Consider the following 17,834-nt stretch of genomic DNA (forward strand, 5'->3'; position numbering starts at 1 on the left):
CATATAAAAATCATATTCATATTTTTCTCCAATTTATTTTTACTATTAATATATCCTAAAGAGTTTTTCAGCATGAAAACAGTACCCTACATCATAGAGGAATATGTATTTCTTGAGTTAAAAAATCCACGTCAATGCACAGCTGCTACTGCTACTGCTGCTAAGTCACTTCAGTCGTGTCCGACTCTGTGCGACCCCATAGACGGCAGCCCACCAGGCTCCCCCGTCCCTGGGATTCTCCAGGCACGAACACTGGAGTGGGTTGCCATTTCCTTCTCCAATGCATGAAAGTGAAAAGTGAAAGTGAAGTCGCTCAGTCGTGTCCAACTCTTCACAACCCCATGGACTGCAGCCTACCAGGCTCCTCCGTCCATGGGATTTTCCAGGCAAGAGTACTGGAGTGGGCTGCCATTGCCTTCTCCACAGAGATTCACCTAATTCTTTTAAATGGCTACATGGTAGTTGATAATGTTTTACATTTATTGAAATGAATTAGTACTTTTTGTGGAATACATTTCTAAATAAAAACTATTTTGTAGCAGAGCATGTGGGTGTTTTTGGAACAGATGATGAACTGACCAAAAAAATGTACCATTTCTACCCTTACCAACAGCCTATGCAGACACTAGTTTCTTTACCACCTTACCAATGATGGAGATTAGCAATCACTTTCATTTCTCCAAATTTCATGGTAAAAAAAACCACTTTATTGCTTAAATCTGCATCTCCTTGGTCTTCAGTAAGAATGAGTGTCACTTAAACAGCTAACTTGCTCTAAGAACTGTGTTCTGTACATTGCCTCTATGTGTACCCACTTCTCCCAGGGGTGTTTTGAAACTGATACATAGGAGTTCTTTATATATTTTCAGTATCATTTGCCACTTTCAGGTATTGTAAATATTTTCTTCCAGTCTATTGCTTCTGTTCAACTTTATGTTTTATTTTGTTTTAAAGAAGTTTTAAATCATTAATATCGTATTGTTTACTGTTACTCTGAAGAAGTTATTTCATATTCCAAGGATAGATTGCTTATATATACAAGTATACATATATTTGTCTTACAGGTTTTTTTGACATTTAACTCTTCAAGTCCATTTAGAATTTGCTTCTATAACATGTTATTTTGCCATGCTACTATGTAACTGAATGTTTGTGAAATTTTATCATATACTCAATTCTTACACATATTTAATGACTGTTCCAGTGCTATTTAGTTCCATTGATTTGTCTTTCTGTTCTTTTAGATAAATCCTACTCTATTTCCTTTACTGTAGTTTTTATATATATTTCAGCATCCACTTGGGCAAGTCCCTCTATATTACTATTTTTTTCAAAAGTTTTTCTTAGTCATTCTTACCTTGCTTCAAGTGACCTTTAGAATAAGTTTAATTTTAAAGTTTCCAACAGGATTTTGATATAGATGCATTAATATTATTAACTTGTGAAAAACTGGGTAGCTTTCAGTGATCATTTACCTATTCATCAGGGAGTATCATATGTTTATTCACTCAAATTTCCTTTAATGTCAGTGAATAAGTCAGTATATTTTTTCTACATTTATCACAAACATCTTATTATTTCTAAAATCCTTTGGGACAACTATTATAACGATATAAGTGATTTTCTTTTTTTAAAAGAAGACATTTAACTTACTTGAACTGTGGGGGAAGCTGCTAGAATGGGATATGAAATTGTCTCTTCTATGTATAATTTTACAAGAAGGTAAATATCTTTTTCAAAGGGATCAGGTTCTCATTTATATTTACATACAGAAATATATCCCAAAGTCAAATATATATTTTTGTTTGATTCATGTTTCTGATGTCTTCCATTAACATAGCCAAACAACAGTGAAATACACAGGGATCCTAAAATAGTCAAAACATTTAGTTCCATGGAGAAGAAAAGGAAAAACAAAAATCTATTCAATTTAATTGCAAGAACGAACTGGTAGAAAAATAACCCAAGAGAAACTCATTTCTTGAAATAAAATAAATTTCCATTTCTAAACAATATCATTTTATAAAAGTATGTAAATTCAAGTAATGCTTAAAAAAATTTGTCCAGAAAGTCTCTGAGTTAACTAACAGGAGGAAAAAGCACACTTCTGATCAGTAAATTGTCTCTGCTATTTCATTTATATGCAGAATATCCAGAATATCCACATATCTATGGGCAACTTATCTTTGACAAAGAAGGTAAAAATATACAAAGGAGAAAAGAGAGTCTCTTCAATAAGTGGTGCTGGGAAAACTGGTCAGCTACGTGGAAAAGAATGAAATTAGAACTCGTCTCAACACCATACACAAAAATAAACTCAAAATAGATTAAAAACCTAAATGTAAGACCAAAAACTATTAACGTCTTTGAGGAAAACATAGGCAGACACGTCTCTTTGACATAAATCACAGCAGGATCCTCTAAGACCCACCTCCTAGAGTAATGGAAATAAAAACAAAAGTATACAAATGGGACCTAGCTTTTGCACAATTAAGGAAACTATAAGCAAGGTGAAAAAGACAACCCTCAGAATGGCAGAAAATAATAGCAAATGAAACAAATGACAAAGGATTAATCTCCAAAATACATAAGCAGCTCAAGTGGCTCAATACCACACCCACACAAAAAATACCCAATCAAAAAGTGAGCGGAAGACCTAACCAGACATTTCTCTAAAGACATACATATGGGTAATAAACATATGATAAGATGCTCAACATCACACATTATTAGAGAAATGCAAATCAAATCTACAATGAAGTATCACCTCACACCAGTCAGAATGACCATCATCAAAAAAAGTCTACAGACAACACATGCTGGAGAGGGTGTGGAGAAAAGGGAACCCTCTTACACTGTTGGTGGGAATGCAAATTGATACAGCCACTATGGAGAACAGTATGGAAATTCCTTAAAAAACTAGGACTACAACTACCATATGACCCAGTAATCCTACTACTGGACATACACCTGAGGAAACCATAAGTGAAAAAGACACATGTACCCCAGTGTTCACTGCAGCACTACTTACAATAGCTAGGACATGGATGCCACCTGGCTGTCCCCTGACAGATGAATGGATAAAGAAGCTGTGGTACACACACACAATGGAATATCACTCAGCCACATGTTAAATAGACAGTCAGTGGGATTTGCTGTATGACGTGGAAAACCAAAGCCAGCACTCTGTGACGATGAGACAGGTGGGATGGAGAGGAAGGCGGGAGGCAGGTGCAAGAGGAGGGGACACATGTATACCTGTGGCTGATTCATGCTCATGTGGCAGAAACCATCACAATACTGCAAAGTAATTATCCTCCAATTAAAAATAAAATAAAATCTAAAAAAAAGATTCTAATCAATAATGATTAGAACAAAAGATAATTTAACTTCATACTCAAGTCAAATGGTCAACTAAGTTGTGTTTCTACCTAGAATCAACAATTTTATCTTTGCATTTGAGAAAGGAAAAATAATAATTTATTTTCAATAAAGTATTTAAAAAGGAAACAGAATCCATTCAAATAATTTGGTAATGTGAATTTTAAAAATCCAAATACCTTAACTTCTTCACATAATTCAGTAAGTCGAGCTTCTACATCCATTTCCTCTGAAAGGAGTAAACAGTAATTAAAGTAAGTATTTCAATGTTATATATCTGAAAATTAGTTTTGAAATTTTATAAGTAAATTACTTTTAAAAACCTAGGAGGTTGCAAAATATCTGGACTATATTAAATGAATTAAATTTCAATGTAATATACTTCCATAAATACATTAAATTAAGCAGGTAATGTGATGATTATTAAATTATATGTTCTGATTACAGGCATACCTCAAAAATACTGTGGTTCAGGTCTGAAACACTACAATTGGAAAAATACTGCAATAAAGCCAGCAACATGAATTGTTTTGGTTTCCCAGCGCATGTAAGTTATGTTTACACTATACTGTAGTATATTAAGTATACGATAGCATTATGTGTAAAAAAACAATGTACATACCTTCATTAAAAAATACTGCATTGATAAAAAAAATGCCAACCATCATCTGAGCCTTCAAGGAGTTCTAATTTTTTTTGTAATAGTTACATAAAAAAAAAAATCACTGGTCATAGATCACCATAATATAAGAATAATAATGAAAAAGCTTGAAATATTGGGAGAACTACCAAAATGTGACACAGAAACACAAAACGGTGCCAACAGACCTGCTTGGTACAGGGCTGCCATAAACCTTCAGTTTGCGAAAACACAGTATCCTGAAGCGCAGTAAAGTGAAGTATGCCTGTATTCAATTAAGAGTCTAACACTGTCAAGAAGTACTGACTATATGCCTCAAGTAACTTGCACAACTGTATCATGGAAAAGTTAAAACATATAACTAAAGTTTTATTGTATTTCACATATTAAAAATTCTAGTAATCTTAGTATTTTGTATTACATATACACATACTTTACTTTTTACAATAGCTATTTCTAAAAAGTTCAAGTCAAAATAATAAAAACATACCTGGAATATAAGTTATTTAATGAAAATGAATGACAAAATTCTTTTCAACAAAAATGTAAGTTTATATCTTAGTTCAATAAATTTAGTTTCCTATAAGGCAGTCTAAAACCAAGGCCATTTTTTTCTATGTAATCTTGACTTATATTTAATGTATGCTATAACCATTTACACAGGGGGAATGCTGATTAACTTACAATTAAAATGGTAATATTTACAAAGGAATACAGAAACCAACAGAATAGAAAGATCAGTTATTTTTTGCAGGGAAAAGATTTTGCTAATGTCTTAAAATATCACGTTTAGATACACTTAAGTTTATCTGAAAGCAAACTAAAATGAGTTTTCCTAGGACAACTTTAACAGCACAGTTATCAAGACACAAAATTCCGTAATCTTGCTGCTGGAGTGACTTTAATTGATCATTCTCACACAAAGACAAGAAAACATTTTTGTGGTATCTTTGAATTCATTCCTCAACTCACTATCTCATAAGGTATAGTAAATATTTACTTCTTGATAAAAGAATGGTAAACATTTCAATTTGATAAAATAAGCAGTTACACTGCTGTGGAGAACAAACCAAGCTATGATCTGAACAACAAATACTCAACTGATAACTAAAACCAGTAGGACACACAAATGTTTTGCAATTCACAAAATATATATATAAGTAACCACTGATAACTAAAGAAATTTGCTTTGATTTCACAAATCACTTCACTATCAGATAAATCAGTAGTTTCCAATGTTTATGTTAAAAAAAAAAAATCTTCGGCAGACCCTGTGTTAAAATCGTAACTTTCATATACCAACATCTATTTTCGTATCACTCATGATGTTTTCCTGAGACAGAAGAAAATCAGCAAAATTGATCTCAGTAGGTTACATATCCTATTAATTTTTTAAAAATGAGCATAAACTTTGTAGAGTTTTGATACACTTTTGTCACCTTTACATACCAGAGCTTAAATGCAGAAACTGGTCTATTTGCATTATAATTCTTGAGAGCTACTTCAATGCAAACACCTTAAGGGATGCTTAAATGTAAAACTTAACTTCAAAATCTTTGGATTGAAATGACTTCAAAATAAATTTCTTTTTAAAATGCCTATATATCTATTTATACAATTTTCTAGAGATTTACATAAAATTTCTAGAATAACAAAGGTTATTATTTTCTTACTTTTTTTTTTGCCATGTCATGTAGCTTGTGGGATCTCAGTTTCTCAACCAGGTTTTGAACTCAGGCCATGACAGTGAAAGCCCAGAATCCTAGCCAGCAGGCCACCAGGGAACTCCCTACAAACTTTTTTTAACTTGGCTCCTCTTGCTAATCCAAGGTGGCAATCCAGAACACATCCTTCCATATTTTCAAATATACACATATATTTGATCTGGAGTTAGTGTTTTATAAAAATGGGCTGTATTTTGCAAACTTTCTGCCTGAAATCGCTCAGTAATATTTCATGCAAATCTGATATGCAGCTCTAAAGCACTTTTTAAAAAATGGCTATATAATATTCCTTAGTGTAGGGACCTCGTAATTTTCTTCATACTCTATTCTTTGCTGAATGATGGACATTTATCTGTGTTTTCAGTGTTCTGTCACTAAGAATACTGTGATGAACATGCGTGTACAAATACCATTACAAAGTAGTACTCCTTTCTATGCTACAAAACACTAGTACTCCTTCCTATGAACAAAAATGTAACTGCTAGGTCAAAGGGTAAATGTATCTTAAATTTATTTTCTAAATCTATTTACCCACTCATCTATTCATTCATTCAACAGATATTTACAGTACAGTTTGGATAATGCTAATACAATTCCAGGAATGAAGGATAAAAGATAAATATATATTTTTAGAAGTATTATTTAATTAAGTTCATTATGTTTTGGTTTTGAATCACGTCTTTCCCCATCCAACCAAAAACTGGGCCCTTCTTTATACAGACCTTATTAAATGAGCAGCATTTTAAAAAATCATTTAGCAAGCTCACATGTAAACTGATAGGCTGGCAATACAACAGGAAATGAGAAGCACAATTTTTTGCTAAAAAGAATACTAAAATATGTCATAAATGACCATATTTTCACACTATGAATTCTTTAACTTTATACTTAATGAGAGGATAAAATTATGTTCCAAAATAATGACCATAAATAAATCTTCAACTATTCTTTTTTCCTTCTTGCTAAGTTTCTCGCTTAACAATTTTAGTGAAAACTGACTCAGTGTAAATATTTCTGAGCTAATTTTCATCTGAGAAATGTGGAGAAAGATTTTGGCTCCTTAATTTCCTTTTGGGCATACTTCTGAAAACTGAGAGACAAATGCTGTGATTTCATTTTTTATTTCTATAACTTTTCATAACTTTTAAAAAATGTTAATTGTGATGGTCTATTCAAAGTAAAAATTTTCAATATACTTAGGGAAAGATAATAAATTAAGTACTATTGCTATTGAAGAAAAAAAGTCTAAAACATATAGAGAAATATATCAATGAAAAAATGAAATCAGAATATCTCTTTTCAAATATGTAATATATCTGGGTAGCAGTGATTTGATATTCCTGTATTTTGCTTTTTAAATTTAGAAAAAAATAAATGCAAACTGACTCAAAAAACAAAACCAGATATTAAAGATGTTTCTCTATTTCTGTAATGCATGAAATTAGCTTCAGTTTTCAAACCAGATTTTATTATCTTTAGCCCTACCCAAAGACAAATTGAACAAATTTAAGCCATTACCATTAAACTAACAAATTCTGGCAATGAACATGGTTTCTAAAAAGTGCTCTTTCCAGGAACTCTAAAATAAATATGGAAAAAAATCAAAGAAATCTTTGCATTTAACATTTCCAATTTTAAATGTTCCAAAAACCTGAACATTAAAAACTAAGAATTAACCAAAGCTCATCTACAAATCAAGTTGATTCTTAAAGTAAGTTCTTAAGTAAGGGTGGCGAGAGTATACAGTATTAAAAACACATATTTATGAAATTTGATACTAAATTAAAGCAAAGTTTCATACTGATTAAAAGGGATTATTTACTTAACCTATTTGTGAACGTACCTAGACAGGTGTCTTTCTGGGTTGGTGGCTGTTTTCTTCTGAGAAGGCGCTCATAAAGGACCTGCATGTTGGCTTTGGCTAGTTATAAGGATTGCACACAGCACTAGTTACTATACTCCTTTTACAACAAAATTTACTAGAATTTTCCACTCTGTTATTAATAGATTTAGTATTGATCCGCTAGTGCAATTAGATTAGAACACCAAAGCAGAATCTTTCAGTTAGTTAATTAGATTATTAGAATTACAAATGATGTACATTCATGTTTACGTTACTTTGTTCTTTTTTCTAAGTGCATGTGCCACTCAACATTTCATAATCCAATACTATTTTTATGTTTTAATATCTTAAACTCAGAATTTTAGAGTTGGCAGAGGTGTCAGAGATCAGCAACATCAATCCTCTGCTTTTACAAGTGTAGAGACTGGGGCCAAAAAGGTTTCATGACTTGCTAAAGCCTAGATTTCAGAATTCATGATGCTCATTTTCAAAAACAACTCTTTACCAAACCAGTATTTTAACTGATTGCCATTAAAAAAAAATGTACATCATTCATCTACGAGAAAAGAAAAAGACACAAGCAAATGGAATTCAAGGCATTATTTTTAAAAAGGGAATGGAGTTTAGATAAACTCTTCATGGCATGGCAGAATTTGAAGACTTTATTAAACTTATTTGAAATATAGACTTACTTAAAATATAGACTTATTTGAAAGCTCAAGAAAAGTGCTAAATAGTAGAAGGAACTAGAATACACCCTCTAACCAAGAATTACTTTTTATAAACTTATTAAAACTGGTGGATATAATAATATTTAGTGAACAGTGTTTTACAGAAGTATCTGGTACCTACAAATTTAGTTTTGCTAGGATAAAAATAAACAATGTTAACAGTTTAGAAAGTGCAATAGTTTTATTCTGAATAGTTAACAAAAATTTTAGATTTTTTCCTAGAAGACGCCCTCAAGAATAAACTAAAATTCGCAACAAAGAGAAAACAAAATATAAATAATGATGAAAAGTTTAAGGATAACCCGAAGTATTACTAATAAATATTCACTGAAGATGACTGATCTTTAAAAATCCCTAGGAAACTACTGTAAAGTATGTGCTGATGCCTATGTACTTCAATTGTCAACAAAACCGTCATTGTGCTATTTCATTCACTCACCTACTCACCAAATATATTTTGAGTAAATACTATGTGTAAGGTACTAATAATTTTATTCTACCACTATTATCTACTTATCTAAAACTTAAGTCCGGGTTTGCTTTAGAATTTTATTTTCTGGTGAAATATTTTAAGCAAATAATTTGGAATAAAATTGATATTTATTTATTTAGTAACTGACTTCTGAAATTAAATATAAGGGCTTTAAAAAATTATGGTATTTTCTATATTATATTCATAAGTTCAAAATAATATATGTGTGTCATACAAGCCATCTTTATCTGAGAGAAAGTTAAAAAGCATATAAATAAATGAATTATCAAACTGAGGTTAGCTAAGTTAGTGGTAATAAAGTGGTAATACTGTCTATGCTTTGAAAGAAATCTTTGCCTTTGACAAGAGATGCCTGTTTAAACATTATTTTCTTTTGGAGAAAATTATTTTTTTCTAAGTTAAAATGTGGTTTAAGTGTTTTTCATTTGAAAATATTACACGTTAAAACGATTTGAAAATTACACAGGCATGGACAGGCCCACCTCACTTAGGGTGCTCTGTACTAAAACCACAAGGAATGCTCCCTGGTTGGGGGTGTTTCTCTGGCCTCTCTCAATGCTGGACTGATTCCTCATTAAGGGAACGGGGAGGTCAAAGCTCTCCAGAGACAGAGACATGCCCTTTCCTCAGCACCTTGCTCAGCCCGAGGGAATTCCTCCATTAACACCCTCTGCTTTCTGCATGCCCTCATCTTTCCTTCCCGACACACTCTGCACATCTGGATCCCATCAACCTTCCTGCCCTTAGAGCAGGAGTCAGTCTGCATACATGGTCCCAGTTACTTACAAGTAGTTAAGGGACAACGGTGGTGCAAGCAGGCAGGCCTAAGTACTACATGATGATGCCTCTGTGAATTCTGCAACAGTCAACACCTAACCTGTTAACAGATTCCCCTCAGAAATGCCATTACACACGGCTTCTGTGTTAACCACTACTTTTCAGGAACACGGTATTGTCCTTTATTAATATTATGGTTTGACAGTTTTGTGGTCTGACCGTTAAACCTAAATTAACCAAAATTCATCACATAATTCTCCTAAGAAAATGTGTTTGAGTTCCAAAGGACAAAATTTAAAAATAAATGGAGTATAATTTACCCATTAATTGAGAATAAGTAATAGCCTAAATTAGTTCTATTCCATAAACAATTCTTTCATTTTCAAAAAACAACATTTTTAAAAGTTCACATTTGAGGCAGTAGTTTCTTAAAGAACTTTCCTAAGGGAAACAGATGGATGCTAAGTATGTAAAACAGTAAGGAAAAAGAATATTTCAGAGAAAAGTAACCAAAATGTTTCTGTGCTACTGTTTTTGTCTTGAGGAAGAACACATGAGCAAAAAAGAACAAACTTTCTTACTGTTTGTAAAGGAGCTACACTGAGATCCTTGAATTAAGCACTCTAAATAGTCAACTGAGTAATACCTGTTTAATGGAATATTTGAATAATGGAATTATCAAACCCACTGGAGCCGCTGCTGATAGGTAGGGGTACAACAGCCAGTCTGTTCTCACAGCTGGCTGAATTTAAGTGAGGTACAGATCATTTCACTTTCTTACAATTCTTTTGTAGCCCAAGGTAGGCAACTATAAAAGTGGGCTAATTAGTCTCAAAGCCAAGAATTATTTTCAGTAACAGTCAGTATTTTGATAGTGCATCAATACTGTTAAAAGACTAAGATCCTTGAGAAACAAAGAAATAAGAACAGTGATCAACTTCAGTAAAATTCAAAAAGCAATTTCTCATTCATTCAAGTAAGTATGATGAAAATAATTTATTCCAAAAAAATTATTAAAATGTGCTTTTGAGCTATTAGCTGATATTTGAAAATAAAAGCTTATAAAACTTTCATAAAATGTCTGAATAAAAACATTTTCATAAATCAATAATCTTGTGTGAAATGATATATGTATTTGGCAAACTACAAGTGGTATACAAAATCAAGGCAAACGATTTTTTATTATGTGTTACAACATACAGGTATATATATATTAATGGACTAAAGCTGAAGACTGATTTTTAGAAATTATTTAAATGATTTTCAAAATGTTAAAACTGAGTAATGTTATTATTTTCTGAAGTGAAACAGAAGAAAGAGGATCTGAAATCACCTAAAATCAATATATTTTACAAAAGGTTCCAAGTACCTATAATCTGCTTAGACTGTTAACTATTTGGAAGTATGGATTTAATTTACGTTACCTAATCTGTTGAATTTATTTTCCCTAATTTATCTTCCTATCCAATAATTCTATTAAACATTTGCTTTCCAGTACACTTTCTGGTTATATTCTAAGAGAAGTATACTGACATACTGTTAAAAAATCTATCAAAAGACTCATTTCAAACTTAGCACCAAGAAATTATTTCTCACTATCATAAAACTTTTTAAAATTTCAGTAATTATCAAAGACTGAAAAAGATGGAGTTGAGAGAGCAGTAAAGGTGAAGCACATGAAGCTAGTTTAGTGCAGAAACTATGGCCACGCTGATAACAGCAGGATGAGAATGAAGAGGGCCTGGCTCCTTTCAACATACCCAGTTCTAGTTTCTGACAAGAGGGAAGCTCTTCTGTTACCGTAATGAAGTAGCTGTGCAGCCCCTTGAAGGCCAGCAGCAGGGCGGCGCAGAGGGTGTAGTGGAAACGGTAGGCGTGACGCAGGAAGGAGTCTGCGATGACGAAGCTGCAGCCCTGAAGAAAGGGGCGATTTGGGATACAATGTTAGTAACCAGAGTCTAAGAATAGCACACCGGAAACTTAGAAAAACAAAGGATTTACTAATCACAGTTATTCTAAAACATGTAGGAAGTCTAGCAGCATCTTAGGAAGTTGTTCTCATTCATACAGGTAATCTAAATGCAGGAAATGTGACTCGAGAAATCTTAGTTTCATTGGACTTTAAAAACAAGCAGATCAAATGATGATTTTTGAAAATCTGAGATTCAGATTGTATTTCAGCTGCGGGACACTGTTTTTATAGTATGAACCTTCTCTTCTTTTAAGGGAGTAACAGCTATATTTATACTGCTGCAAGTTAGGTCTCAACTCTGGCAGTGGCTCTTCACAGACTTCTCTGGAATGATCCTACCAGCTCCGTTATGAGAGCAACAGGTGAAAGTAACAAGTTAAAAAAGGCACTGCCTGTCAAAGAACTCTATTCATTAAATTTTGTAAAATCTTGAAGCTCCAGGTTCATTTTCTCAAAAAACTGGAACCAATCAACTTGTGAAGATCATGTCTAATTAGATCTATAAGTCGTTGAGCTCAAATAATTCATAAAAGAACTATCAGGTCCACAGATATATAACAGTTAAAACACATTTCATTCAAAACAAAAGAGAAAAGAGGCTTTATAAACACATCAGTTCTTACGTCTGGTGATAACTGCTTTGTGTAGTTAATACCAAAGACCACGCTTTCAAGAGTAGGAATCACAGAATCTTTGTTTTGTGCTGGTGCATTTCTGTTTAACCAAGTCGTCTTCACAGGACGAGGAAAACTGGAGGAACAAGCATCACATTATTGTTGTTGTAACAGTCTATTTATAGAGTGTGAAGTTAAATGTTTACAAAAGAAAGTCTTCAAGGAATAGAACAAAAAGCAAGGACTTTGCAAGATTATGATTTCTAAAGTATTCTTAAAGTACTTTTACAATATTTCATTTAAAATTTGAAATATTATTATTAAAAAAAACTAAGATTAGATGCTTGAGATTACTTCTGTATTACTGGGCTTTCAGGAGAGAGAGAACAGGGTGGAATCAAGAGTAGCTCAGTGACAAATGAGGGTCCAGCTTTAATTTGGAAATACTGACCTGTCAGAACTGGTGACCAAATTCACAAAGTTAACAGTCAAATATAGGAGATTCTTACAGAAATAGAGGTCCCACTTAAGGGCAGAAAAAGGAAAACCATGAGTCTACTTTTTCTCTCTATTCTTCGAAAACAAGGTATTTCCTTTCTCTTCACTAAAAGTCTGTAAATTCTACTAAGATACTCTTAGTAAGTGCTTCAAGGCACTACCTCAATCACACAGGGTATGAACCACTGCTATTACTAACATTACATTTAATATATCACAAATTCTACAGAATAAGAACCATGTTCTGCTCGAATGTTTAAAAATCACAGACAACTTTTTTCTGAGATTAAGTACTAGCTAATTATAAGAAGGCCAAAGCATTTGACTGTCTGGCAGTTTGGCAAAAGGGGTAAGACAGGAAAGTGAATCAAATGTACCAAAAGCAGAGGGCAGCCTTCATGTGCAAAATCAATTTGGTTTGCAACAATGAAATGTCTAGATCCTAGGCAAGAGGGTATAGCAAGGCAATGGTAAATTCCACCTGCTATGACAGAACTGAGTTTCCCAGGATTGAGTCAAAGAAGCTGTACTTAAAAAAAATCAAGTATAAGAAAAAAGTTATGCAAAAAACAAGTAAAGAAAGAAATCCGAATCCCAGTTAAAGTAACTGATTTATATCCATAGTTGGGTTGATCATATAAAGTGTTTTATGTAAAAATAATGTTTAAAAAGGTAATATTCTAAATTAATTTTTTTCTTTTATTTTAGAGGATTAAAAAAGTCCAGCCATAACAAAACTTCAGGGAAAAACTTGTCTTCACAGAAACACAGTGAGGAATGTTACCGTTAACAGGACCCTCTACTGCATGCCACCAGCAGAGAGCCTTCTTCTTTCCTTGCTTTCCTTCCCTACCCAGCCATCTAGTTTACAGGCCAAGAAGTGCAGGAAAGCCACTGCTCCCTCTAGGGCACAGCTCCAGCAGCAAGAGAGGGGACTTCAGAGCCCAGGCAACAACGGAAAGGGGAGCAACCTCAGCTGTCAGAGGCGTCCCAGTCTCCTCTCCCATCACTAACCAGAGCCAACAGCTAATCCTCTTGGCTTCTGATTCTGAGCCAAAAGTGTCTTCTCCTTCCAGCACAAGGTCTCTAGGATGCGAGCTGCCTCTTTCCCCTACTAGCTTGTGGCAAAAACAGCTGCGTTGCAAGAGGAAGCACACATTGATGTTACCAGGATGAGTTCTATGTAATCAGGGACTAAAAAAGCAGCACTTTTCACCTGAGTGAACCTTAACGAACTGTTCCTACACTTTTTCAGAAAAGAAACTAAGCCATAAATGTATTTCTTTGTTATAAAGAAAAAGGAATGGTTGGAATAGTATAGTTCAGGATTCTTACTGAAATTACAAAATAAGAAATTCAGAAGACTACAGGAATGTATTTTATAAACAGATAAAAACTTTTAATTTCAAAACCTAACATGTAATTCATATTAAATATACTACTTATTCAAAAGCTATATTTCAAAAAATACACTTTCCTATCAAAGAAGTTTCATTGAGTTATCATGTTATTAAATATTAATTTATTTAATTGACATCTAAAATTGTTTTGAAGATGTTTATAATAAAATTATGTATAATAATAGGAACACTTTCCTGTTTAAAAAGTTACAGCAACTGAGAACAAGCTCTCAAAGGTCTAACAGGAAAGACAAAACTCACACAATAATTAGTTACAGATCTTACTACAGAATAAGGAAGGCAAAAGTAGGTCATCAGGAGAAACAGACTCTTCCTGGCCCCATATTCTAAAGACATCACAGGACAACACAGGGGAAGACATGCTCACGATTTTTACAGCAACTTAAAGATATGCAACAGGGTGTTACTAGGGAGAAAATTTGCTAAAGTGTCTTAGTTTTCTATAAATTCTCAGGGTAATTCCAAAAATCACCTAGTTTTCTGCTAAGTCAGTTTAACATCATAACCCTCGAGCATCATCCCTAACATCAGTTGCTAGAATAAGATTTATGCCAGAAATTATAAAGAAGTTCAGAAATCAAGTCAATTTGGAATCTTTTCACATAAGTTACTGATTAAAACAGTCATTTCTGTTGCCCCTGCCATAAGCATGATGTTATTTTATTCTCACAGTAATGAATGAAAATTCATCTCCCCATAGAAGTGAGCAGAAAAAACAATTATCCCCATGCATTCATTATGATCCAGAATATTATATACCTTTAGGCTAATATGATATAGTTTAAAAAGATTTATTTAGTAAAGATCCATAAAATTGGTTAATAACTTAGAAAACAAGGACTATTGTATGGTATAGATTTAAGAAGATACAACTAAGTCCATTCAGAGAAAAGACAAAAAAGCTATGAAAAGATGAGTGTACTCCCCAGAGAATGAATAATTATAGTGCAGCTACATAAACGCTACACTAAACAATGCTATATGGTTGTTTCCAGACTGTATTATTTCTCCTGGTCAGTGTGACAAAGATTGTTCCATACTTTTGCAATAAAAAAGTCATCAATTTAATATTCCTATGCTCTTAAATTTTACTAACACTTTAGTATAAAAATGAAAGTATTAAATAAGTGTGACTTTAGAAATTCCTATTTCAGTTATCTTCACCAAAGCATATGCTTTCATTATAAAAATAAAAGACACTATATTAATAAGGATCAGGGAGCTGGTTACATTTACCTTATCAGTGGCTGGTGTAGTGCAACCAGTGACGCATGTACTGTAACAGACACGACAGAAAGGTGGAAGTAATCAAACATGACATTAACGTGGTGATGGAGGCCTCTCTGGAGGCTGAAGTGCAGCTTCAGCGTGCGGCTGCTTATTAGCTGCAAGGCGTTCAGATCATCTGCCCTGTGAAAAAGCAACCCGTTTGTGTGTTAGTACGGAAATTTAGCGAAGGTCAACGTTTTGTTGAGTAATTTAAACTTTCAACATATTTAATTACTTAACTACTTTTTAAAAACAAAATGAGAACACTTTTTAAAGGATCACATTTGCATTAGACAGCAATATGAAATCTAGCAATTGCATTTGCATTAGACAGCAATAAGAAATCTAACAATAAAGAAATAACCAGATCTTACTTACAGTTTTCTATCTGTACTTACAGTTTCCATGTTAATGGACTGTTTTTCACTACTGTGCCTACAAAATGAGTCTTTTTTTGATACTTTAGGAAATACTCTCATCCTAAAATTTTACTCCAGTAGGGAATACTGTTTATAGTAAAGCTGCAGTATCATGTAGGTCAAATCCTATTATGATAAACTTTTTATGGTAAAAAATTTTGTTATTAAATGTTGCTCAAAAATAAGCAAGTAATTAGTATATATTTTGTCATCAATATTTAGTCATTAGATTTACACATACAAAAACTGAAACAATGTCACAAAAATTACTTCCAAATATATACATATTTTTAACCAATACATACCTACAGCTATGAACTATGTATTCATTTCAGCTTACCCTACTAATAGAATTCTGACTTGGTTTAAGAAAGAATTCCCTCAAGGACTTCTCTGCAATAAACAAGTATTCCAGAGGAGCAGCAGCTACCATGTAAAGACTCTTATTTCTCTGCAGTGGTAAAGAGGGCATCTCACATCAGACCTCTCAGTACTGTGGCTGTCTAGATATTTATGCCATAAGCAGTCTGAATTCATATACAATTTTCAAGAAGCATTTCTACAAAAGTAGAATAGTAAAATGGATCTCTGTTTCTTGTTTTAAATGGACACAAGCACAGCTTGTCCCTAAAATGTGTGACTACTTGTCCAGATGTGTGGACAAGTTTAGGGTTGTTTTAGTCACTAAGTCGTGTGTGACTCTTGTGACCCCATGGACTGTAGCCCGCAAGGCTCTTCTGTCCATGGGATTGCCCAGGCAAGAATACTGAAATGGGCTGCCGTTTCCCTCTCAGGGGATCTTCCTGAACCAGGGTAGCCAGTCCTAAACCTTCCTCGTGGACTCTGGAAACAACTGTCAGATCTAAGAGCCACGGGTCTCAGTAACTCTCTGAAATCAAGAAAGGTCCGCCTAAGCTGGCATCACTCACACCACCAAGAGCAGCCCATGACACAGTGGAAAGGAGTTAGGCAGGTTTAAATGCCGCAAGGCAGTGAGTGGTGCTGTATCGACAGCGCAATTTCCAAGAGTCTCAGAGGCTGTTTCATGTTTCTCAACTCATCTGGCTTTGCTACCTACAGCTCGTGGAATCAGCATGAGCACAAAAAAGCAGGACTAACCATTCCCATGAGACTCTCCCAGGGGGGAGAAGTTCAAAATAAATAAGAAGAGGGTAGACTGGGTTCCAAGAAGAAAACGGGGACTTTAACAGGGACAGATAACAGTCACACATGACTACAGATTTTAACTGTTTGATTAGCCTACTCACGAATAATCTCCATCTGTGAAGTGTAGATCCAAGGATAACAGAAAATTCATTTCCTCAAGGGTTTCTTCAATCTGAAGAGAAATCAGACTATGAGATGCCTTTTGAATATTTTATAGAAAGTTAGAAATATGCCTTGAGGCTTTACAAAAAAATTGATCTAAATATATATGAAGAAATGTTTACCTTTTTTTCATCCAACAACATTTTAACTTTGAAGATCATGACATCATTTAAAACAACCTCCTCATTTTTATATAGAATTTGAAATGTTTTACTGCAAATCAGAGAATCATGAACTGAAGCTGGAAAGGCTAAAGTCATACCTAAAATAGATAAGATATGCAATTGACAGGTAAAAGGCAAAATATAAAACTTGTGCTTACTTTAAAATACTATATGTTTGATTATACAACTCCAACACTATTATTTTATATAGCAGTACTGGAACATTTCTGAAAGTTTACTAATTACTATGATAAAAATGAATAGATAAGAACATTACAACCATTACAGAACTCTTGTACAACTAATTTTAATCTGGGAAGGTAAATGAGAAACCTCAAGGTGGATTTTTAGAGTGAACAATTCATCCATACAGCAGAGGAATCTGGTCGGCTTTTGTCCTGGTTGCTAGGAAGTAACTTCTAAGCCCTGGGAATAAAAAATTTGGTTGGCTTTTCTCCCTAATTCCTGAGAGCTAGCCTCTAAGTCCAGAATTTCTCAGTGACAGACGTGTCTGTTATTCACAGTAGCACAGATAGTATACGATGAGGAGGACTCAGGA

The 17,834-nt window shown here is 33.5% G+C and overlaps 1 protein-coding gene across 6 annotated transcripts in view; it reads right to left on the minus strand.

The window, feature by feature from the left end:
• The window catches only part of FAM135A (family with sequence similarity 135 member A), a 75,108-nt gene extending 57,715 nt beyond the window's left edge, over positions 1-17,393 (minus strand). For 3 of the 6 annotated variants that reach the window (XM_043439207.1, XM_043439209.1, XM_043439205.1), the window contains exons 1-7: positions 17,234-17,393; positions 17,051-17,121; positions 15,331-15,504; positions 12,185-12,311; positions 11,350-11,503; positions 7,589-7,666; positions 3,561-3,610 (exon numbers count right to left, since the gene is read on the minus strand). In XM_043439207.1, the coding sequence (XP_043295142.1) occupies positions 3,561-3,610; positions 7,589-7,666; positions 11,350-11,503; positions 12,185-12,311; positions 15,331-15,504; positions 17,051-17,121; positions 17,234-17,371 (792 nt within the window). In that variant the 5' untranslated portion in view covers positions 17,372-17,393. Of the gene's footprint in view, positions 1-3,560; positions 3,611-7,588; positions 7,667-11,349; positions 11,504-12,184; positions 12,312-15,330; positions 15,505-17,050; positions 17,122-17,233 lie in introns of those variants that run through there. The other 3 variants (XM_043439210.1, XM_043439206.1, XM_043439211.1) reach the window with 2 other exon arrangements.
• Between the last annotated feature and the right edge of the window lie 441 nt (positions 17,394-17,834).

This window comes from Cervus canadensis, chromosome 20, assembly GCF_019320065.1.
Source record: "Cervus canadensis isolate Bull #8, Minnesota chromosome 20, ASM1932006v1, whole genome shotgun sequence".
NCBI classification, from domain to species: domain Eukaryota; kingdom Metazoa; phylum Chordata; class Mammalia; order Artiodactyla; family Cervidae; genus Cervus; species Cervus canadensis.